The sequence below is a fragment of the Mytilus edulis genome, chromosome 13 (genome assembly GCF_963676685.1).
Source record: "Mytilus edulis chromosome 13, xbMytEdul2.2, whole genome shotgun sequence".
Taxonomy (NCBI): domain Eukaryota; kingdom Metazoa; phylum Mollusca; class Bivalvia; order Mytilida; family Mytilidae; genus Mytilus; species Mytilus edulis.
Window position 1 is genome coordinate 23,690,326 of NC_092356.1, and position 25,974 is coordinate 23,716,299.

General features: G+C 31.0%; 1 protein-coding gene across 2 annotated transcripts; it reads right to left on the reverse strand.

Annotated features, from left to right (window-relative positions):
- Positions 1-1,866: 1,866 nt before the first annotated feature.
- LOC139501945 (neuronal acetylcholine receptor subunit alpha-3-like) lies at positions 1,867-23,520 on the reverse strand. 2 transcript variants are annotated; one of them, XM_071291251.1, is made up of 6 exons: positions 23,374-23,520; positions 12,788-12,945; positions 10,625-10,669; positions 6,582-6,691; positions 5,727-6,259; positions 1,867-4,592 (listed from the first exon to the last, which is right to left on the reverse strand). In XM_071291251.1, the coding sequence occupies exons 1-6, from the start codon at positions 23,429-23,431 to the stop codon at positions 4,222-4,224; spliced, it is 1,275 nt and encodes a 424-aa protein (XP_071147352.1). In that variant the 5' UTR covers positions 23,432-23,520; the 3' UTR covers positions 1,867-4,221. The 2 variants fall into 2 exon arrangements, with proteins under 2 accessions (XP_071147352.1, XP_071147351.1); XM_071291250.1 differs by lacking the exon at positions 23,374-23,520 and adding an exon at positions 14,174-14,439.
- Between the last annotated feature and the right edge of the window lie 2,454 nt (positions 23,521-25,974).

Here is a 25,974-nt window from a genome sequence, read left to right on the forward strand (position 1 = left end):
TTATTATATATCGTGTATATGGCGGTATTGCTATCAAAGATATGGTTGACTTTATGAAATAGTTTATTATCTCATCATTTATTTTATTGATTTTGTACTTATATTTTGTCATAAATCAAATTTATTCGTTCAGTATATATTCACATGTTTGTTTTCATATGTCTTTTGATTGAGTTGAGCCATTTCAAATACTAATTTATAGTATAAATTTCCATGTTTTGATGTTACGCTATTGTTGTGGGTAAGGATGAAGGATGAAACCTACTAATACGTTTAAACCCGCTGCATTTGTTTGCAATGAACCTGATTTTCAGTGGTAGTCGTTTGTTGATGTGGTTCATGAATGTTTCTCGTTTCTCGTTTTTCGTTTTTTTTTATACATATTAGACCGTTGTTTTTCCTTTTCAAACTCTTTGAATGCACAAAGAGAACTATCAATATAAACTACACAACAGCATTATTTTGTAAACACTTATAAAAAAGTTACAACCCAATAATGTAAATATTTTTAAGGCCAAACAAAACAAATTTGGACACGGTAAATAATGTCTTTCAGTGACAGAGAATTTTTCATATTCTAAAGCCTCATTTAAAAGTAATCAAAGGTACCAGGATTATAATTTAGTACGCTAGACGCTCGTTTCGTCTACATAAGACTCATCAGTGACGCTCATATTAAAATATTTATAAAGCCAAACAAGTAAAAAGTTGAAGAGCATTGAGGATCCAAAATTCACAAAAGGTGGACCAAATACGGCTAAGGTAATCTTTGTCTGGTATAAGAAAAACCTCAGTGTTTCGAAAAATTCAAAGTTTTGTAAACAGGAAATTTAGAAAAATGACCACATTATTGATACTCATGTCAACACCAGAGTGTTGACTACTGGGCTGGTGATACCCTCTGGGACGAAACGTCCAAAAGCAGTGACATCGACTTAGTGGTGTAAAAGTTATCAAATGTACCAGGATTATAATAAAGTACGCCGGACGCGCGTTTTGTCTCCATAAGACTCATCAGTGACGCTCATAACAAAATATTTATAAAGCCAAACAAGTAAAAAGTTGAAGAGCATCGAGGATCCAAAATTCCAAAAAGTTGTGCCAAATACGGCTAAGGTAATCTTTGCCTGGGATAAAAAAAATCCTTAGTGTTTCGAAAAATTCAAAGTTTTGTAAACAGGAAATTTAGACAAATGACCACATTATTGATATACATGTCAACATCGGAGTGTTGACTACTGGGCTGGTGATACCCTCGGGGACGAAACGTCCATCAGCAATGGCATCGACCCAGTGGTGTAAAAGTTATCAACATCTTTTCATTGGTGTCTGAATATCATTCCAAAAGAATTTATAGAACTCAATAGTGAATCCATCTATGACAGGTAATTTAGCGTTTTTCATATGTTTAGGAGTAGACAGACATTCCTGCACTAGTAAAGGTTCCTCACAGAAACACACCTATTGCTCCTTAGGTGTTGTAATAAAAGGATTAGAATGCTTAAGAAATATGTTCCATGTGAGTTTCAGGAAACAATGGGTTAGAACTATTATACATTTTGTTTTTGTTCATTTTTAATAAATGTTAGAACTGTTATCTTAGATTCTTCCTCAATAATTCTGTGTAATGTTTTTTTTTAACGTATTACATAAAATAGTTACTTTCATTTAACTCCTGTGCCTGCCATCTTGCCATCAATCAACGTAATGTTATTATTTTAATCACTATAAAAACAAACAGGTATATAAACACACATGTACCATGGCACAATAACAATATGACGGGAAGTACAGTCATGTCACATGTAAGAAGGAAATACAAAAAGGCACACAAACAAACCCCATTAGTAAAAATGAACGACAAGAATACATAAATGATCATATAATAATAAAACAAGAAAGGGATGTATAGGTACAGAGCCACATGATATGTAACAATGAAACACAAACAGGTATACACAAAATTCATGTTAAAAAAAATCAAAAACAAGAATCAATATTATCATAGAACAATTACACATTCACTGGATGTCTGTTCTACCAAAATCATTCTGATTTCTAGTTACACTCCAAAAGAGGGACGGAATATACCAGAGGGACAGTCACACTCATAGATTGAAAATAAACTGACAACGCCATGGCTAAAAATAAAAAGACAAACAGACAAATAATAATATAGAAACTAAACACGACCCAACACCAAAAATGAGGATAATTTTCTCGTCTTTCATTTCGGTCGACCGCTCATTACAGGGATTTTTTTTTAGTATTAATTGTTTTTTTTCTAATATCATGACCATGACGTTTAAATATATATTTAACAGGGATTTTTAAGGATTTATTTCACGCATATGACACCAAACGCAGTTTATTTTATAACTGAACAATGCTTTCGAAAGTTTATATATTATATTCAGAATAACTAGTGAGTTTTATTTCAAATTAAAAATAAGCCTAATGGCTTTGTTCACAAATTATATCGGATATGTTTCTTACGTCGTAACTACAACTCCCTTCCCTTTCATGAATGTGACCTACCGAATTAGACTACCGGATTTATAATCACATTAGCAACACGACGGGTTTCACATATAGATCAGGATCTGCTTACCTTTCGGGAGTACCTGAGATCGCTCCTAGTTGTTTGTGGGGTTAGTGTTGTTTATTCTTTAGTTTTCTATGTTGTGTCATGTGTACTATTGTTTGTCTGTTTGTCTTTTTCATTTTCAGCCATGGCGTTGTCAGTTTATTTTCGATTTATGAGTTTGACTGTCCCTCTGGTATCTTTCATCCCTCTTTTTTAGTTATATCCTGGTAAATACGACAGAACTTTGAATTTTCAAATTGGACATAGAATCAAAGTTTTATTTGAGATGTTCGTTATCTAATAAACGATCGAAATATGAAGTAAAACCATATGTAAGAATGTTACCAAAACGAGCAATTAAGCTGTTTCTAACATGGTATTTCAGATCATTAAAATGATTATCAATTGAAAATTGGAGATATAAAACACAAAAAAGTAATATAAAGCAATGGCATGTTGTAAAACTATAAAAATAATATATACATTGCAAAAAATTCAAATACATATATACATAAAAGTAGGTATTGAAATGATATCAAATATTTTATAAAAATCTCTTCTACATCATATCAATGGCACTGATTACATTTTTGACAACAGATATATGTATTCTTATAAAAAACAGCAATACTAATATTTTTTCTTAGTGTTTTGTTATACAAACTGGCGTAGTAATAACATCGTACACATGTGTAATGCTTGATTATGTTCTCTACTCTATTGTCTGAAAAATAACAATTTTTGTTTTAATAATGTTACCAATTGATGGATTATATATAAAAATGCAGAACAAAATTAACGGTCCGTGTGCTTGTTTGTGAGATAAAAGCCTAATTTGGGTTGAAATGATACCCTATTGACTTTACATTTAACATTAACACCATTTTCTTTTAAAAACAATGAAAAAATAACAAGGAGTTTTTAAAATTTTTCAAATATGGCTTTTTAAACTATATCTAATATAATAATGAAAAGAAAAATTGGGGTTAGTGGTTTTAATCTCACTACATGCACAAATCTAGAGGATTCCGAATATCTGGCCAAATATTCAAAACCAAGAGGAGCGAATATCCTGAGGCTAAATATCCAAACCTGCTACATTAAGGTTGAAAATTTTTGTGTAAACGTTCAGCCGATGGTACAGAGTTATCTCCCTGTAGTGTTATGTACCACCTTAAATTAATTTATCCAGTAGCCAATTTGGTTAATGGTTGCCTGAAACAATTGTCAAATCAGGCAGAACTGAAAAAAATAAAGAGAAAGCGTAACGAAGAAACTTCTGGCCTTGAACTACCAATACGTTTGAGTAAACATGTGAAAATAATTCAAGGAAAAACACATTGGTGAAATGATTAGTGCAAGTAAATGTGATACAACTGAAAAAAATAAAGAGAAAGCGCAACATAGAAACTTCTCGCCTTGAATTACCAAAACGTTTCAGTAAACATGTCAAAATATTCAAGGAAAAAATCATTGGTGAAATGATTAGTGCAAGTGGATGTGATTACAATGGGAATATATTAAATTGTATTATACAATCATGGCGAAAACCGGAACTTCTTTAACTAAACTATTATATAATCATGTAATCGATACACACATGTTGTTTATATTCAATATCTTGTTTGCATCTTTCATGTTGACGTGCTAAGAACTATTGGAAAACATAAAAGAACCAAAATGTAGAAAACTGTGAAAACACCAAACAGAAAATAATCAAAGAATTCTGCTAGCTCTTTGTTGGTGTAAGGTGTAAACTTCTTTTTACTCTTCAAGTGAACTCTTCTGTCTTTTGGTGAGTCATTTTCAATATCCTGACTTTGATCAAGATGATCAAGATGATTTATTCTTCCGGCTTTGCATTTTAATTTCAGAAATTTTCTCGCCAAGGAATGCATCCATTTCGGAGCCTTGTCGTGTTCTGGTTGATGGAAAAGTCGTATGATGAATATCGTAAAGATAATTACAAGACAGGCCATTCCTAATGTTACTGTAAGAAATACCACTGCAAAAGAAATGTTCTAAAAGTTAAAAATTATTACCGTTTTACTAATAACTACAACAATGTATTGATTAAAACGGAAACATCATCTGCGAAATTGAAGCTTAATGTAACAGCTATTATGACATTTCATCAAAACCTGCCAATACATATGCACTAGTAAATAAACTTTAGTTTTAAATAGTCATTTTGATCTTACAATCATCTAAAATGCCTAAAAAAACATTTAATTGGTCATGTTCAGTCTTTCAGTAAATTGAGGGACTTATTCACTGAGTTCAATCCGCGATTTGGACAGATAATTTGCTTACAGTCAATAAAGTTCTGTTCAGTAGTTTCGTAAGACTTTTGAATACGATGGTGACATTTCGACGAACAAGAAATCTACATTAATAGAACATTGCAATAATTATTATCTTATATGCGTCTAATCATATTAAACATATTGGAATACATAAATAGTCCATTCGCCAATTACCGATTTGATTCTGTTATTACACACAATTTAAACGAATAACAATCCGTAGACTGGCTCCATACCGGACAAAATTGGCTATTGCCAATGCAAAGCAAGATGAATTGAAAGTGATGTATCGGCGGTTTAACTAACGTTTCATGAAAAATGATTTCTGATGTTAAAAGTATTAAGCTGAACAACAAATTAATGTAATAATCAGATTTGAAAACCTGAAAGATTACTCATATTACGCACATATAAATGTGCTCTTTCTGCTAGCTCTCCTTTGTAAATGAAAATTAATGTTTAAATATGGATCTCTAAATACAGGGTCAATAACGGTAATTGGCAAATGCACTATTAGTCGATACCATAAAGAACCAGATTCCTTGTCACTTAAAACAAGGCAACATGATCGATTGATTTATTGATCTTTATTTAACGCCGCCTTAGTGCTAAAAGCTTATCGCGGCGATATATAATGTTGGCAATAGGGGTTGAGTCATAACACTTTGCTCAGTGCTCGGAGCACAAAAATCATGCTCAAAACCTGAAATCCAGCATTTCGATTTGTTAATGTGGGAGTATGAGTACAATTAAATACTCAAACTTTTTATGAATTCAAGCCCAGCAGCGGAATCTGGTTAATAAGGCAGTCAAAACGATAAATGTAACTTTACCTAGAACTGAAGTATGTTTTGACGTCGTAGGCATAGTGTCTGAAAACAACGTCAATAAAACCGCCAGTGCAAGTAACACTGTCAGTATGTATCCGATCTTATCTCCAGATTCAAGCGGCAGAAAAAATGTAACGAATGTTAATATAGCAGTAAGGATTGTTGGAAATATTACACTCATTAGGTAATGACCATACAATCTCTTAAACTCCATTCGGAACAAAAGTTCCGAAAATACCAGTTCGTCTTCAGTAAGGTTAGATGTTTCTTGGAAGGTTGTTAGAAGGGTCCATTCTTCATCCGGTCTGTAGTCTTCTAAATTGATATGAGTTTTGAAGAATTCTAAGTTGACAACATCAATAGAGAATCCCCAGCTAGCTAGTTCTATTTCGCAAGTTTGACTGTCATATGGGAAGTACGTCACATCCATGTCACATGACGTAGACAAAACAGCTGGTGGTTCCCATCGTACCTCTCCGTTATATTGTATTCTAACAGTTTGTTCGGCACCAAGATTTTTCCGTAATACCAAAATGCTAAGATTGAAATAGAATATTATTTTGTTAGATATTTGTTTCGCAAAAAAATGTGAGAAACGAGTTATTGTTACATATTTAAGTTTAAATGAACTTATAGATTATCCAAAAGTAACAAATATACAAAATAAATTGAATACATTCACATGTGTGTTTACTAGTGTTCATAGCTAAACAGTATATTCTTTCAGTTTAATTCTGCTTTTATAAAAAAAAATAATAATGTATTCATATATAAGTTAGAACAATTCTGTACCATTAATCTATTTTTCTTTTCTTTATACTGTTAATAATTGTAATACAATAGAACGTTAATACGTACGAATTCTGCACAATCAATTCAGGATGCCAAATTTTATCTTCGGGTACATATATATAGTCAATTTCGCCATATAAAGATTTATCCCATGTTAATCGACTATCATTCCAAACCTAAAATTTCACATAACAGTTTCAGCTACATTAAATTATCGAGTATAATTTTAAATGTAAAGCTAAATTCATAATACATATATATATATATATGTCATACACGCCATCTTGACATACTTACTTATCATATTTTGATTCTGGTTGGTAAATTAAGCTCGTAACCGTGATGCTTAGCAACAAGACTATTTAGTATATGTAAATCACATATACATGACCTTACACAATTAAAAAGTTTCCGTGTAACTGTTTTTAGTTTATTCTTAAAAATAATACAATACGGTAGAGGTGGAAAAGGACGAGGATAAGATGTCTTCCTCTTTCGACAGTTAGTAGGTTGGTATTTGTAAAATTTAAATTCAGACTGACCTGAATGAGAGCTGCTTGAAGGTCAGAATGTATAACGGATAGGTAACGGATACAAAACGGATACGGTACGGACGAGTACCGTAAAACATTCATGACACTCAAGAAATCTGAGGCAAAATTTTCAATTGAAAATTATCTGTTTTACATTCGGTATATGTTCGTTTTATCCGTTATCCTTCGGTATATGTCCATTTCACATTCGTTAAACATCCGTTCATCATCCGTTTTATCCGGTTTACGTCCCTTGTTGAATTCGTCTATCGGACCTTGAACCAATTAATAACGGACAAGTAACGGATACAAAACGGACACGAAACGGACGAGTACAGTAAAAAACGGACGCCTACTGAACGTTCAACGGACACTTCATACGTTGGACGTCTGTTCAAATTTTTAAAAGGAACACTGAACGGACATGCAACGGATATGGAAGAATGCTTAATGGATAAGAACGGACTACTCACGGATATAAACGGATTGAAAAAAGTTATCCGTTCAGGATCCGTTCGCGCTATCCGATAAGGTGTGACCGGAGCTTCAAAAAGTGAAGTTAAAAAAAATATTGAACTCCGATAAAAATTCAAAGCCTGAAGTTTAAATGGCAAACATAGAGAGCTCAAACACATCAAACGAATGGATAACAACTGTCATATTCCTGAGTTTGTACATACATTTTCTTATGTAGAAAATTGTTGTCTAAACCTGGTAAATAGCTGCCTAAACATCTTATTTGTATGACAGTCGCATAACACTCCATTATATTGACAACGATGTGCGAACAAAAGAAACAGACATTAAAGGTAGAAAAACCGACCAGCAAATAATTACTCTACATACAAAAGCTATATTATATAGCCTAGTTGGTAATGTTTTACAGGGATCAGGACACAATACAGACAATTTGATCACGATGTATTAGATGCAGGGGGTTGAATCCCGCTGGAGAAAACAAAAAATGCTTAAACTTTTGATAATAACCAGAAATTTTTCAAAATTCTTATTTTGAGATTAATCATAGGGCTGTATCGTGTTATTCATTTATACTAAAATCAAAATTTATGGAAACTGAACTATGCTTGATTACAAAAAAAAATGAAAAAAAAAAATGTTTTCAATTTTAATGCGAAAGTCATATTTTACAAAAATGCTGGTTATTAATGACAGATATTTTGAAATTAGGACATTTGTTTTGCACTTAAGGTAGATAGGGTGTCTTCCTCCATCTTGGATTTTGAAATACTAGAAAACAAGGTCTAGATCTTTGATGAAATGTGCAAATTTTTATAGTAGTAGGTAATTCATGTGTAAGAATTTTCGTTATAATATAGAAAATGCCATGTTTGATCATATTTATTATTGTATTTTACAAAAATAAGAATCCTTTTGTTTGATTCATTTTTTTCCAACTTTGTCAAATAAGGGGAGGCAACTCAAATGCAAGGGCAGATAATCCAGATAGTGTTACTTTACAATAGAATGTGTTAGGAATTGACCCATTTTTACATGTAGCAAGAAAACGAGTCTGGTGACCCCATTTTTTCTTTTTCTTATCTGAAAGCATAATATTGAAGCTATCTTCTCATATTTTATCTCAAAATTGTATGGTGTGGTTTGCGTTTTATGGCGGAAAAATGGGTTTTCCATGCATAATCTATACAAAATCTTGACAATTTTGAACAACCTGTAGCGTGAAAACAAGTCCGGTGACCCATTCTTTTTATTAATGTTTTTAAACAAGCAGGATATGAACTACATTTTGGCAAATTATTAAAAGATTCTATGGATTATAATTTAGACACCCCATCTACCTTAAGAGCAAACACATTTAATTTTGGTATGAATGTGGATTATACCAGTTAAACAGTAAATGATATAATGTTCCTATATAAATACTATATCTTCAGTTATAAAATCATGTTGCTGTCCGCATAAAATGTTGGAATCAAATATTTAAAATATTGGATAATGAAAGAAAATTCCCTTTACGTAATATGCATTTTTCTCAAACCTTCGCAATAAGTGAAAATAGATCAGAATTAAGTGGCAGTTAGAAGCAGCATTTAATGAATCTGGTACTAAATAAAATCTATTGTAATAACTTTTTGGAATTTTGGAGCCTAAATGCTCTACAACTTTGTACTTTTTTGGCTTTATTAATATTTTGATATGAGCGTCACTGATGAGTCTTATGTAGACGAAACGCGCGTCTGGCGTACTAAATTATAACCCTGGTACCTTTGATAACTATATTATCATTATGATCAATCATCGATACAAAATTTGTCAAAGTTGTATTTATAAGTTTGTAATTTAACATATTTACTCTCAGATATTTACCTAGTGTCTTTTTGTTGTTGGGATGTACAAGTAACCGGTCACGTTCACTTGTATTATTTTGCCATCTGATCAGTTAAACCTTTTTCATCTGATTTTTATAGTGTGTTCTTGTGTTGTACTGTTATACCACTGTCCCAGGTTATTGGAGTGTTGGGATCCTGCTAACATGTTTAACCCCGCCACATTATGTATGTATGTGCATGTCCTAAGTCAGGAGCTTGTAATTCAGTGGTTGTCGTGTGTTTATGTGTTACATATCTGTTTTTCGTTCAGTTTTTGTACATAAAAAAGGCCGTTAGTTTTCTCGTTTGATCATTTCGGGGACTTTTATAGCTGACTATGCGGTATGGGCTTTGCTCATTGTTGAAAGCCGAACGGTAACCTGCAGTTGTTAATTTCTGTGTCATTTTGGTCTCTTGTGGAGAGTTATGCCATTGGCAATCATACCATATCGTCCTTTTTTTGTATTCATTGTGAAATATAAAACAAATAACAAAAACAAAACATAAATTGAATTGAAAATGTATGACAAATTTTTCGTAAAACAAATGCCCTTCATGTTGTCTTTTCTCGTTTAAAATGTCATAAAATATTATAAGTTCGTTGGGTGTTTAAAGAGCGTATGCGTTGTTCAATAATCTGGCCTTTCATCTAATACAATGCCATTATTGAAATGTCAAACGTACCGATTCCCGTCTACGTCAGTTTGGAGTTGTAAACAAAAGCAGTCATTCCTAAGTATATACTTTTGTTTTGTTTTTTTTTGTATGCAGGAGTTTATAACAATAGTCACACGAATCAGATGAAATCATTTGGTTTTTACAAAATTACTATTGATTTGAATTTGTTATTTGATATGTCATTTTATTTGTCTACATGTAACGATAAATTCAACATCTCCATTGTTGAAGAAGAAAGAGCAGGCGACATACCTTACGGGTGGTCTCATGTAGCGCTCAGGTTTTCTTTACATTCCACATAACACATGTATGAAATCGCATATTGCCAAACAATATGACTGATGAATATTAGAATAACACATAACACCACGACATTTTTTTTTGCCAAACAATTACAGACTTAAAGAAAGAAACGTTGCAAGGATCACACTTAAAAAGAGTCTGTGTATAATACTAAAATATACATCAATTCATCCAGCATATAAAGGAATAAAAGCGAAATTATCTTTTGGTCAATTAAAAGATATTAAAAATAAAATGTTTTACTGACCACGGTAAACCATCCTGTTGTTTCCAATACCTGTTCCTTTATATCCTTAAAAAGATAAAATAAAAACATAATTATGTTTTAATCAGAAATGAACATGATGCACATTCTCAGATATTAATCTCAGCTTTTTTTTCGGTCATTCTGCATACATTCTTTCAAAAGACTTTTAAGACGACTTTAATACGTTTATATATTCAAATAAATGATCTCTATTCAAAAGTTACATTTTATATACATTTTAAGGGAAACATTCTTATATTTGTCGCAGTAATATGAATGCATATCGGTACTTCTGATTTGTCAAAATTGTGTGGAAACCCCGCTTGACGAAAACAATAAGTAACAGTACGATTGATTGATTGTTGGTTGCTTTACGCCGCATTAGCACAAAAAGGCTATATCGCGGCGAGTAGTAACAGTACGATGCATCAAGTAGAATCATTGTAAATACAGTGTAAGCTGCCTTATCCGACACCTGAGTATTCCAATATCCTGCTTTAACCAACAAATATTTAAAGTCCGAAAAATATGTCTATCCTTGCAGAAAAAATACTTAGTATTCCGACACCTTGCTCAATCCGAAAAAAATTTCTGGTCCCCCAGTGTGTCGGATAACACACGTTATACTGTAGTCATTTTGTTTTTAGATTTTTCACTCATAGCTATATGGGGGTTCCATCTTGGTTGACAATTATTACAATTCATGTACTTATTGACTATAACATGAATGATTGATTAATGATCGGTTCACGAGTGTAAGCGAAACAAAATGTTACTCTCTGGGCTTTGTTTCAAAGCATAATTTCCCCATCATATTTACAAATGACAAATTGATACTTTAAATGGCTGTTTATCAAAGTAAACTACATAGTTTCAGAGTACTTTGATTTTAAAGTAAAGTGCACTTCTGACATAAACTTTAATGCATTAATTTTCTACAACGTTGTTATCTAAGACAGAATGTCAAACGTAGAAACAAAACTCTTGTTTGGTTAGTAATAAATCATACAATAGCAATCGTATTTTACCATACAAAATTCGTTATAGGTTGAATTTTGTTAAAATAAAATGGTGTACCAAAAAAGTTTGACAATTATAATTCAAATATTGTTTATTACAATAAATATATTGTGTCCTTACTGTCCCATCGTTTATTTAAAATCAACAACTAAACCATTTAAACCAAATAACAAACCGTACGTAACTTTTGATGTAGTCATGAAATTTCTTTAGAATTGAATATAATAAAAATCTTTAAACTTTTGTAGAAATAAATTCGGTTATATGTTTGATTATTGTTTATAGCTGAAGTATATCCGTTTTCAATTCATAACGATTGAATAAATTGCACCAGAAACAACTCGGTTAATGCAGTTAAAAACATTATATAATTAGTTTAAACATATTTATTTATAGTGGATATGGAAACAAGTTTTGCAACTTATATTAATCCCTTTCCACTTTGCATTATATAATTGTATGGTGAACTTCAGATTAACCTTTTGATGATTTAATTTGAAACTGCTTTTTCATATCATATGATTTATATTCAGAAGACAATAAGATAACTTAAAAAATTATACTGAAATTTAAGAATAAATGATTTTATATCAAGTTCAATCATAAATAGGACATAAAAAGAACGTTGATAACGCTCTTCCAAGACGGTGCTCAAAGAGCAAGAGAAAATTTGCAGTGAAATTGCCATAGCTGTTTAACACCAAACAGAGGAGACCCCACACGTAGCCTCTGGCTGTTGGTAATCTTCTTTAAATAAATAAAGAATTAAAATAACATCAAACAGAACATTTCATAAAAACATTGTATTTTAACTCTGTAAACAGAGATTAAAGGTAGGTTTATGTATGTGACAAAGCAATTCAGATGATTCAGGAATGAATATGAGCTAATGTCAAAACCATTACGGGATAATTTGCTTTGAGTTTGTTTCCCACAAAACAGTTTTATGTATATCCCTTGTACCTATTCACCAGAGAAGTCACGCAAAAGCTTATATATAACGAATATACCTTTTTATATGGTATCATGGTCATATCGATACATATTTGTGATTATATCAATTGTCTTTGTTTAATATTTTGCATTTCAATGATACTTTAGAAAATGTCCGAAAAAAAAAACACAAACTGAGAAAATACTTACCAAAGAATTGAGAGCTAGCAAGTTGTACTCTGCACTGACATTTACTGGTTTGTCAGGTAGTACCAGTTTATTGTAACCTTCGTCAGTCTGATTAAATAATAACTTGTGAATTTTATTTGCGTCGCCAACACTGTAAGATGCCGATGGTTTCAATAAACCTAGAAAATATATTGAATATTTCTTATTTTAAGGAAGTTCGATACTCAGTTTAAAAAAAACAAGCTTTTCATAACTCTAGTATATATTGTTAGGGGTTTAATAAAGGAATAAAAAAAGCCAAAAACATATATATGTTAATGTGCTTGTTTCCGAGATATAAGCCATTGAGAAATTTTTGCGGGGAAAATGTTCTCTCTTTATATTTCATAGCTTTATCATTGTCAAGTAAATGTTCTAAAAAAATGTTAAAAAATATTAAACAAAGATTTTATAAAATGTTTACAGATGGCTTAAAATTATACACATTAAAAAATGATAAAAAAGAAAAATGTGGGTCAATGGGCCACTTTTTTAAAAACTACAAAAAGCTGCAAAATTTATATTGAACATGCATTAATACAACTGACTTTTTATATTGAATAGTATACACTGGTATTTCTGTTATCTGTGTATTTGTATATCTGTTATTGAAAAAAAGAAATGTTGTGTAAACGTTAATTAGACAGATACCAACAAATAGACATGACATGTATCTTAAAATATAAAAAGCCCTAAATATACGTCAAAAATCTGTTTCATAACATTTCAAAGATCTACCACAAACAGCAATTCTCAAAGCAACAAAAACGTAATTATACTTTAAACAATAAAATCGAACGAGGCTCCCGACTTAAAAATGCACTTTGAAGAGGGATAAATCCAGTAGGTTACGATATCAATCAGCTTGCTTTGACAATAATAATATCACAAAACACATTAGAAAACATTCAATAAATAATTGATTGAGTGTTGCTTATTTTTCTATTTTAGCAATCAAAATCAAAACGCTTGTTGTTTTTATGTGTATAATTATATGATTCTTTTATCTTTAAAATTACCGAGCATTAAGCAGCATAAGTGTGCTTAATTTTTTTCTTTACTATGTCATATATTTAGAATGTAATTGTAAGTGATAACAATATTAGTATTTCTTGTTATTAGCGATTTTCTACAAATAGACCCATCGGTGACGTTCGAATTCATAAAAATCGTTAATTACTTTGTAATCGATTACATACAAAACAAAATAAGAATAGTTCAGTTATCTATTATCATACAAAAATCGTTTCGAAATCAATCATAAATCTACTACTGATAAAAGTTCCCGTTTCCCTCCTTTTTAAAGAAAGTATGATTGTATAATATAATTACATACATGTACATTTTGAGTACTTTCCTCAAACATACCTGTACAAAGTAGTACAATCAAAGTTCCTCTTACTGTGTTAAATCCTCTAGATATCATGTTTTTTTATTGAGATGTTAAGTAAGCTGCAGTAAAGTTATTTGTTTCTCAATTTATTTCATTTTTCGATTTAGTATTTGATAATTAATTTAATCGAAAGCCACTGTCAAATAAAATGTGTCTACTGGTTATCTCTGTCATCGGCACTTTATCTATCTATATTTTCTTAATAACGAAAAATATTTGATTAAGACGGTTGATGATTTTTAAATCCTAAATCGGGAGTGCGTGGTTTTTATATTTGTTTACGGTAATTAAATCACAAAAAGGTGGAGCCAAAAAGAAACACGTGCACAAACTAATAGTATCTATAGACATATCAACATTTTATTTATTTATATTTATTTATAAACATATAACCCCACAGAGAAATTATATCCAATTTCTATATCCTGTTTAAAATATTTTTTTCAGCATTTAAAATTCTTAAAATTTTGATCACAACCTTAGTCGGTCAAGGATGTGAAATGAATCCAATATATATTTCTCATGTCATTCCTTTCAATAATTTCTATTTGCACCTATTTTGCATTGTGTATTCAACTTGATTTGCTTTTATAAACATTTGCCCTCACGGAGAGATATACAATTCAACGTGTATGTCCAACTAGAAACTGTCTCGAAAGCACTTAGGCATGTTCGTTGTAATCGATCACAAAGACATTTTCGAATATTAGATTTCTGTTTCCTGTTTCTTTCTTATTGTTAACACAGAAATTTTTGGAAATAGATAAGGTTTGTTAAACATCATCTTGAGGAACCTTGGCACTAAAAAAAAGACATTTAGAAATGAATTTGATCTGACATAAATACCAGGTTATAAATTTTACTTCATATCTTACAACTTATTATTGTGATTGTATATTACAGTAACCACTTGTTTACCAATGTTACCTACTATCGTAAATAGTAATAAATAAAAAAAACCCAAATAAATGATATTTTCTAAATACATTTAAGGTATTAACCAGCTTACAATTTGGTCTCACTCTTTGGTCGAGTTGTTGTCTATATGACACACTACTAATTTTCATTCCCAGTGCATTACTGTAAAGCTTTTTCATTTACATAATTTGACCTTATGGTAAAGTTGCCATTCATGAAAATAAATGATATGAAAGAACGCCGTGACGTGATTTGAATTAAAGTATTACCTAGTAGTCGTTAATGGAAATAGCTGTTGACAAATTTATATTAACTACATTATTTCTGACTCCTTTTCACGAATATGATCTACCAAATAAGACTTATTACTGGGTTTGTACTGACATGACGGGTGTCACATGTGGAGCAGGATGCTTACCCTTCATGTCACATGAGATCACCCCAGGTATTTGGTGGGGTTGGTGTTGGTGTTGCTTAGTATTTAATTGTCTATGTTGTGCTTTGCGTATTATTATATGACTGTATGTTTGTCTTTTTTTGTTTTCAGGGGCATTCCATATCGTTACCAGTTTTCTTTATTGATATTATACGTCCCTCTTGTGTCTTTTACCCCTCTTTTGTAAATGTTTATTTTTAAAATGGTATGCATAAGTTTTTATTCATGCGACTTGTAGAGTGTGTTTGCATCAGTTTTGATGTCGCAATGCAATTTCATTTATATGTTCCTTATAGACATGTGTTATCAAACTTGTCGCTGCATGTCTTTTTTCTGTTTTCGTTTGTTAGTTGTAGAGTATATACGTACATGTATTATGATGTTCTCTTCTAATTCATGTCACACGTTTCCTGTCATATGAGATTGAGGAGATGTGTTATGATTGTCAATGATATGACCTTCCAAATGAGAAAAACCCTAACCCTGAAGTAATCATTAACAAGCCCTGACATGAAAAATCGAAACAATTCAATTTAGAAAACTTACGATTTTTTTAAAAACAAAACAAACTACGAAAAACAAACTGATTGACATGGACCAACGATAAACACTAATTAAAAACAACCGCTTAAAAGTGCAAAAACGCCTTACGTATTATATACAATACAAAGGTAACAAAGACACAGGCCGGTAACAATATTTGTCAGAAACGAGTAGTCAGATCAAGGTCCGAGGCGATAGATTTTTCCGTTTTGCAGGCTTATTCACATAATTAAATGCTAAAAAAATTTACTAATTTAAGAACCTAGCTACATATCTGCGTTTCATATAAATGTGAGGAATGAAATTCAAAATGTATAAGTTGCTATTATTATCAAATCAATTTCACCTCTTGGTTTAAAAAAGATCGTTGTGATTACTTCGAAAGAACGTTTTATAAATGGGTTCAATAGGAAATGATTTCCAAACTTTAAACCTGTCTAGAGGCGAAGGTTGGTAAGGAAATATCGGTCAAATTTTGATTTCTGAATAACAAAATTTCTCTTTAATGTGTTTTAGGTCAACCTTTTTTTATATTCAACCAAAGAGATGATAACGTAAACCTATTTAAAAGCCATATATGTTTTGTACATGATTAAAATGTACTAGTACTACATTGAAAACATTAAACGTAAGTCGTAATTTAAAAAACACAAAGTTTTAACTTATATAATCAGTCTATGGAAGAAGCGTATCGATAAAAACTTTTCTTGTATCACATAGCGATATTGTCTAATATCAATTGTAAATATGCAGACATTTCATGCGGAAAATGTTGTTTTCGACAACGAAAAATTAAGAAAATACTAACTTTAAAACTTATTGTTCAAATATAAACAACAATTGATTCTAAATATACATTCATAAGTTAGTTAGAAGCTAAAGTTTATGTCCGTGTAAAATTTGAAGTGCTGTGTTTTTCTCATATACATAAATAAACAATGCGATACTTTTAAAATATCATAGCGGTGTTTTTTGTTATATCAATATTAGTACTTATTAGTATTAATATTAGACTGCTGTACCCATATTTAGTTCCAATTAGCTCAATAAATGCAGAGGACAACACTGTGTGTGCTAGTTTTCCGACAATGGAAGCAACGAATTGGAAAAGTTCACAATACAATAATCATTACCGATGAAAAGCAACTTACTTATACAAAAGAGGTTAGTTACAGACATCTTGTGTAAAATCCTACATTTTCCATATAAGATTTGTAGAAAGCAGCAAGAATAGAACTGTTTTCCAATTCCGTTTTAGACAAATATCAGTATCGTAACAAATCAATATTTCAAAAAAGTTATTGTATTGTAAGTATCAGAAATTTTTGTAATTGACAGTTTCTTAATCTAATAAACTATTAGATCTTTGCATCATATAAGATGTAGATTATATAATGGTATTATAATGTATAGATTGAGAAAAGATACATATGTCATTATTTAATAAACAGATGCATTTCCCAGTACTTGATAAACATATCTCATTTTGTTACTCAATATATATATTAATATTAATATATTCAAACAAATAATAAAGACTTTCGATTTCTCTCTTGTTTTTAAATCATATAATTTTCAAATTTCAAATTAATAAAATGCAGATTAGTATTAATTATGTCTCATTTAGTATACCAATTTACGTAGAGCCATGTGTATTGCCATACATTACACATTTTATTATATGGAAAGTTTTATAAGCTGTAAAATGTTGAGTTTATGGAGACAAAATGACATTTTCATATCCGTAATTAGACGGTTAATATATCTGCATTAAAATTAGCTCGACATTGAGCAACATTATTGTGAATAACTATCTAATTATCCTATGTCGAAATATAAAAATATCGGATTGTCATGGTATTACATTTAAAACATTTATCGACAAGTTATGTTATTACCTTTTAGAAAGTTAATAAATTCATCACAGATACCAGGATAACATTTTGTATTTACGCCAAACAATTCGTCTACAATAGAGTCATCAGTGACGATCGAATCCAAGAAAGTAAATTAAAAAAGCCACATAAAGTACGAAATGAAGAGCATTGAGGACCAAAATCCTAAACGTTTGCCAAATACAGCAAAGATAGTCTATTCTTGAGGTAGAAAACTCTAAGTATTTCAAATATTCAAAGTTTTTTTAAACAGTTTATTTATAATATAACCATGTCAATGATAATTTATTTCAGCACAGAAGTAATCGAATGTAAACGATAACATGCAAAAATCAGAGTAATCAGTTTGCAATCGAATACAAAAAAAAACCCTCATTAAAATTTATATCGCGTCAACACTTTGCAGCTTGGCATATATTCATTTCGTTTGCAGATGCAATTATTAAACAACATCAACGTGTTGGTATCGAACTTACCTAAACAAATGAGTAAAACCAAACTCCACTCCGTGTGCTGCATCCTTGAGTCATCATTTGAATATTTTAAGCCTGTACAAATACAGCGATTTGTAGTTCAATCTATTTTATACTTAGATAACAGATTAAGTGATTTACTTTATCAAAATCAACTGATTTTCATATTGTTTCACCTGGTCGTTTTTTTTCGCTAGCGTCTAATCAACTATACATTTTATAACAACGATGTCACATAGGTAGCTTTTTTTTCTAAATTACGATAAACGTTCGCGAAGTCGATTGTTGATGATGTAATCATGAATCCGATACGTATTGCTTTTATATAGGTTGACAGTGTAACCGAATTAACTAAATTTCAATGTCAACTGAGTCAAAAACAAAAGAAACAAAAAACAAAAACCAACGGGAAGTTATTTTAGAATTTTTTTAATTAAAATTATATATTTAATTTCATATGTCTTTGTTTATTTTATAGTGACAAATAATATTTAATGACTTATTCGGATAAATACCACATATCATAAGATCTTTTGTCTTTTTTTTTGTTTGTCATCCCGGACACGTTGATAGTTATTGAATACAAAAATAAAAGTTAAAGCGCGATGTAACTTCTTAGAAAAAACTTATACAAAAAAATATTGAGCCGAAAAATACATAAACAAAGTCGCTGCTTACAATATTCTAAATTGGAAAATTAAAGGGCTTTACGCATTTCATATGATTTATCTTATCGATGTATAACTTTCTTATCTCATATATTACAAGGGAATCAAGCCTTGTTACTCCTTCGTTCATTTGCATGAATTGTACAGCACCCTTTGAAATATGGTTTTCAATTTGGTGAGCAGATAACTTATCGAACATGAGATACAGATAACCACGTATACAGTCAAGTCTGCCTAATTTCTTGACAGTCATCTATACATTGACAATGAGGGTCGGTTGAAAAAAGCTGTACGACAAAAAATAAATACTTCAGTTTACCAAATAGACTTCCCATTTCTATTTCGGAATATTGTAGCAACGTGTGCATACGGAATATGTTTCTCCCAGTTGATGGACATTTTAGAACTATTATTTTCTATCATGATTTCCCACATAGAGTTAGCTGTTCAGAAGGAAGTTTGTCAACCAAGAGGTCCAAGTGCTGGAATTGAAATATTATTTTTTCGACGTGAAGTTTAAGGACGCATCACAAGTTGGTTAACAGTTATGGAATATGCATTTAACAGATGCTGGCGGCTATGTTCCTCATGTCGTAACAACTATCCAGCACCTTTTCGTGACTGTCTCTTTGGCATTTTTTGTCCTTTTTCATCATGCAGCATGAAGATGCTTGTGTTAATTTCATTATTATGCACTATAACATCTTAACGGGAATTTCATAGATGAATACATAGTATGGATTTTGCTCATTGTTTAAAACTGTTCAGTTCCCTTTATTTATTTAATTTTTTTGGTTTGCGACGGAAAGTTGTCCCAAAGACAAAAAATATCATACTCCTTATTTTTTAGTAAATCATTGTAATTTTGCATCTTCTGAAACAAATTTATGAAGCACATCAGTATTTCATGTATTCTTCTTTTATTAAATATTTTTAAACTGACTGAAATTACGTTTTCTTATTTTGTTTAGTCAATATCAACAAGTGTAGCGAAATAATGCAAATATTCTATGATGATTTTTAAAATGATACAGTCACATGATTGTAAAATATTGATCATTACATATACATGTGAGGTCAATAATATCGTTCTTTATTTAAACTTCATGTAAGCTGAACCAGTACTATATTAAGTAATTTTACAATAAAATAAACAAAGTCATTTGAATTGCTAACATGTATCTGCTAATTGCATTCAGAGATTTAAGATTAACCGATCGTGACAATCAACGATGCACCAGTATTTATAATGGGTTCCTCGTGAAATGTTATTCTTGAAAGATAACTGTTGTGACAGAGAATGCTTTTGGTAACAACTTTATTTGGTAAGTCACATTAGCAATAAAGAACGCGTTTATTGATACGACAATTGAAAATATCTGTCGTGATTTGTGAAATAGATACATGTATTATATACTAGTCTAACAACTCGGGATAGCCTAATTTTCGAATGCATGATTTCAATTTTCCACTTAAAACTGTTGGTGTCGTTAGCTTTCTTGGTAGCATCCAGCAACGAGGTAAGAATTACTATGTCTGAAATACATTAACTCTACGGAACAGTGTTTAATATTTGTTTTTACGGATATCGTTTGAATGTCAGTAAACATTTTCAACCCCGCCACATTATTTATGCATGTGCCTGTCCCAAGTCAGGGGCCTGTAATTCAGTGATTGTAGTTTGTTTATGTATTACATATTTGTTTTGTTCATTTTTTTATATAAATAAAGCCGTTAGTTTTCTCATTTGAATTGTTTTACATTGTCTTTTTGATGTCTTTTATAGCTGACTATGCGAAATGACCTTTGCTCGTTGTTGAAGGCCGTACGGTGACCTATAGTTGTTATTTTCTATGTCATTTTGGTCTCGTGTGGAGATTTGTCTCATTGGCAATCATACCACATCTTCTTTTTTATATTAATCAAAATCACTTTGAACTGCAATTATTGTAAAATCGTGTTCTTTTGTGACTTTTCCCCTGATATTTCTTATTCGTTGATTCTTTATATATATCATGTATATGCTTGAAACCTACAAATTAATCTTCCACATTTAAATAATTCGCTTTCATCACATATGGAACTTACTGACCCGATATGAATTCTGTTAGGTCACTAACTAACTGTGTAACTATATATAAGGTAAGATCAGATATCGAACATATCTTATTGCATTTGCATTCTACAAAATGTAAATGTAGCTGTCATATTCTTTAGCGTCCTTCGAATGTATTATTTAGATTTAACTAAGCAACAATAAATGTAGGAACTAGAGCAAAGTTATATACAAATGAATATCCTGGTCACGAAGATAATAGTGCATATTTATCTGATATATTGAATTGCATGTCAGGTTAAACAAAACCATACATCCGGTCTTAAACAGTATTTAAATAGTATTCACAAGGAAGAAATCCGATAAATGGGAAACTATTGTCACATTGTATCACATGATTGTGTATTCTCATAATTTGTAGTCATATCTTCTTTCAATATGATGTAGTAGCATAACATATAGCGTTAATAGCAACTACCTAATATGTTGCATATACATAAATTTAAAGATCTATTTTCTAATAATTTTAATTAAATATCATGTTAAAAAAAATATTCACTATTCAACAATCTTAAGGTATAGTTCATAGTAAAGCAAAAGACAAATCTATTAAAAAAGTCTAAAGGTGAGAAAATCAACAAATCCAGATGTTTGTCCATTTCGGGAGCAAATACATCTTTTATAAAAGGGTACCTATCACTTTATCTAGAATATATTTTGCTAGTTAATATTTCACAATAAAATCAAACGAGGCTCCCGACTTAAGAAATGCATTTTGCGGAGGGATTAATCCAGTTGATAACGCTATCAAGCAGCATTCTTGGACATCAATAATAGCACAAATTGCATAAAAGAACAAGCAATCAATGATTGATTAGGTGTTGCTTGATTTACTATATTATAGAGCAAGAAAATTCAAAATGTTCTTTTTTTAATGTTATTTATAGAAAACGACAGTTATCTGTTATTGTAAACATTTGCAATTACATGCTTGGGATATAAATGTGCTGTTGAACATGTTGAAAGACCCTATCTTATACATTTATCGTAGTTAACAGTTTTGTAACAAGAAATGAATTCGATTATCTTATAATTTTGATAAATTGATGTGAATAATTATATATTCGGAAGTTTCATCTCTAAAATTACCCATCATTTGTAAGTGTGTTACATTTCTTCTTTTTTATGTCAGATACGAAGCATGTTATTGTCAGTGATACCAATATTATTAGTTACATAGTGTGCTAGTGACCTAATACGGTATATATGGGGTCAGGAAATTCCATATGGGGTGAGAGCGAAGCTCGAATCGCCATATGGAATTTACTGACCCCATATATACCGTATTACGTCACTAGCACACTATGTAACGAATTTATCTTACCGACTATCTTAACGTGTAAAATTTAGACTAGTGACCTATCAAAATGAGCAAATCTTCAATACAGTTAGCATTAACATGATTAAGAAGCTACTTCCTTTGTTCCTACAAATACAGATGCCAACAATTACAACTTGTTCGATTTAAATGTGTTTTATGAGTTTATTTCACTTTATTATCACTTTCTTCGTCTGTTGAAACCTTTAAGATTTCTTCTCAGTACTGTTTTGTTTTTTTAAAAGGACGTACATGTAACACCACTACTAACCGTGTATGAAATAAGCCCCGCCTCCTTAATACCTTATATGGAATATAAAGGGACGTAACTCCACTACTAACCGTGTATGAAATAAGCCCCGCCTCCCAACTAACCTAATATTAAATATACACGGTTTCCACGAGGACGCTTTTAACCAATCATATTCCTAGAAATGTATAGGAGGTAAGATAATGTTATTTCTTTTTGAAGTATTTAAACTCATCATAGATACCAGAATATAAATTATGTACGGTTGACGCGAGTTATTACAAATAAACTCGTCGGTGACGTTCGAAATCAGAAACATCTTTGATTACTTTGAAATCGATTACATGCAAAACAAAATCAGAAATGTCAATAATTTTCGATCATATAAAAATATTTTGCAATCGATCTATCATCTATAACTGCGGATATTTATCATGCCAATCCTTTTTATGGAAAGTTAAACACTTATTTTGAAAACTGTAATGTTTTGCTATAGTTAACGGATTGCATTATATAATTTACATAAACATGACCGTTTAAGCATTCCCTTAAACATACCTGTACAAATCAGTACAAATAAAATTCCCCTGCTTGTGTATAATCCTCTATTTATCATTTTTCGATTGAAATGATAAGCAAACTGCAAGTAAAGTTATTTGTTTCTCTGTGTATTTTATATTTCGATTTAGTATTTGATAATTATTTTTATCGAAAGCCACTGTATAATAAAATGTATCTGGTGGTTGTCTCTGTCATCGGCAACTTATCCATCTATATTTTCTTAATAACGAAAAATATTTAATTAAGACGATGGATGATTTTTAACTCATAAACTGGAGTGCGTGGTTTTTATAGGTGTTGATGGTATTACCTCCTGATTTAAATCACAAATAGGTGGAGCCAAAATAAAATACGTGCACAAACTAATAGTTTCTATATATCAACATTGTATATCTTTATAAATTATAAATTATAAATATTTATAAATATATTCCCCCACACAGAGAAACAATATCAAATATATATCCTGTTGAAAACATTTTTTTAGCATTGAACCTAAATTCTTTAAATTTTTATTACAACATTATTCGGTCAAGGATGTGAAATGGATCCAATATATATAAACGTTTGTGCATTTGTCATGTAATTCCTTTCAATAATTTCCGTTTGCAACTATATGGCATTGTGTATTTAACTTGATTTGTTTTTATGAACATTAACCCACACGGAGATATACAATTCAATATATGTATGTCCTGCTAGAAACTGTCTTGAAAACACTGAAGCATGTTTCTTAAAAGTTTGTAATCGATCACAAAGACAATTTCAAATATTAAAATTTTGTCTCCTGTTTCCTTTTTATTGATAACAAAGACATTTTTTGAAATAGTTTATATTTGTTGAAAATCATCTTGAGAAACCTTGGCTGCTGTCAAAAAGACATTTTTAAGAATATATTTGATCTTATAGAAATACAAGTTTATAAATTTTATGTCATGTCTTACAACTAGTTATTTTGAATAAATATGTAAATAACTACATGTCTACCAATTTTACCAATATCAGTTAACGGTAATAAAGACACATAACAAAACAATGATATTTTCTTAATGCAATTGAGGTATTAACCAGCTAATGCGGTCAAACTCTTTGGTCGGGTTGTTGTAATTTTGACACATTTTGCATTTTTATTATCACTTTTAATAATTGAATGCACTACTTTTAAGCTTTTCATTTACATGATTTGAGCTTTAGGTAAAGTTGCCATTCACGAAGATAAATGCTATAAAAAGTAAAATCACAAAAATACTGAACTCCGAGATAATTCAAACAGGAAAGTTCCTAATCAAATGGCAAACTCAAAAGCTCAAACACACCAAACGAAAGGATAACAACTGCTGTCACATTACTGACTTGGTACAGGCATTTCCTTAAGCAGACAGAACGCCGTAACTTGATTTGAATGAACGTAGTTCTTTAAAATCGCTAATGCAATTAATGGAAATGGCCGTCTACGACTAATATTAAGCTAAGAGTCATAAATGGTGAAGCTGAGATTTGACCTTTCTGTAAGGGGCATAACTCTTGTTTTAAGTTTCTGAAAAGGCAAAATCAGCTTTTACTATATGACCAAAGGTCCTAGACCTATGGGGTCTTCCGCAATGGCATTGGGAACCAATGACCTTGACAAAGGTCAAAATGTCAAAGGTCAGAGGTCAAGGTCATGTCCCACATAGCGAATTATGTGTTTTGACCCTATTTAAACGATTTTCCGTGTGTTTTAAAGCTTTTCAATACATTCTACGTCTATGGCAACGTAGACACTCTTTCAGAATGGATTAAGGCATTGAGGTCGTTGATACAAATCAGAATTAAGAAACTAATTGGGTCTATCAATGCCCATGCTACGTCAATCTTTAAAGACCCAAATGTTGCAAAACACTTATCCTACCTCCATGACAAATATGTTGTTGTCCCCGCAGATAAAGCCCCAAACAACATCATTTTTGTTTGTAAAACTCATTACATTAACTGCTTGATAAACGAATTAGGTATTGACAATTCACTTGGAAACTCAACATATACCCTTACGGCACTTACCAAAGAGGAAATCCTGGAAAATCATAGTTCTGTTCTATGTTCCTTTGGAATTTCAACCAAAGATGAAGAACTGGATCTTCCATCACTGTATTTGATACCTAAACTACATAAGTGTCCTTACAAACAACGGTATATTTCTGGGTCTTCCAAGTGCTCCACGAAACCTCTTTCTAAATTGTTAACATCTATTTTATCAGCAATCAAAGACGGGCTTCAAAGGTATTGTGAAACTGCCTATTCTAGAGGTTGCGTGAATCAGATGTGGATACTTTGCTACTCTTTACACAAGTATTCCACATTCCAAACTAAAAGACAAATTGAAAGAGCTGGTATTGCTTTGCTTCATTAAAAAGAATGGCCAACGTATATACAAGTATGTTGTCTTAGGGAGGGACAAATCACTCTGATTCAAATAAAAAATTCTCTGAAACTGATATTATCAAGATGCTTGATTTCTTGATTGACAACATATTTGTTACGTTCGGAGGACGTGTTTTTCACCAGACTGTCGGCATTCTAATGGGAACAAATTGTGCCCCTCTACATGCCGACTTGTTT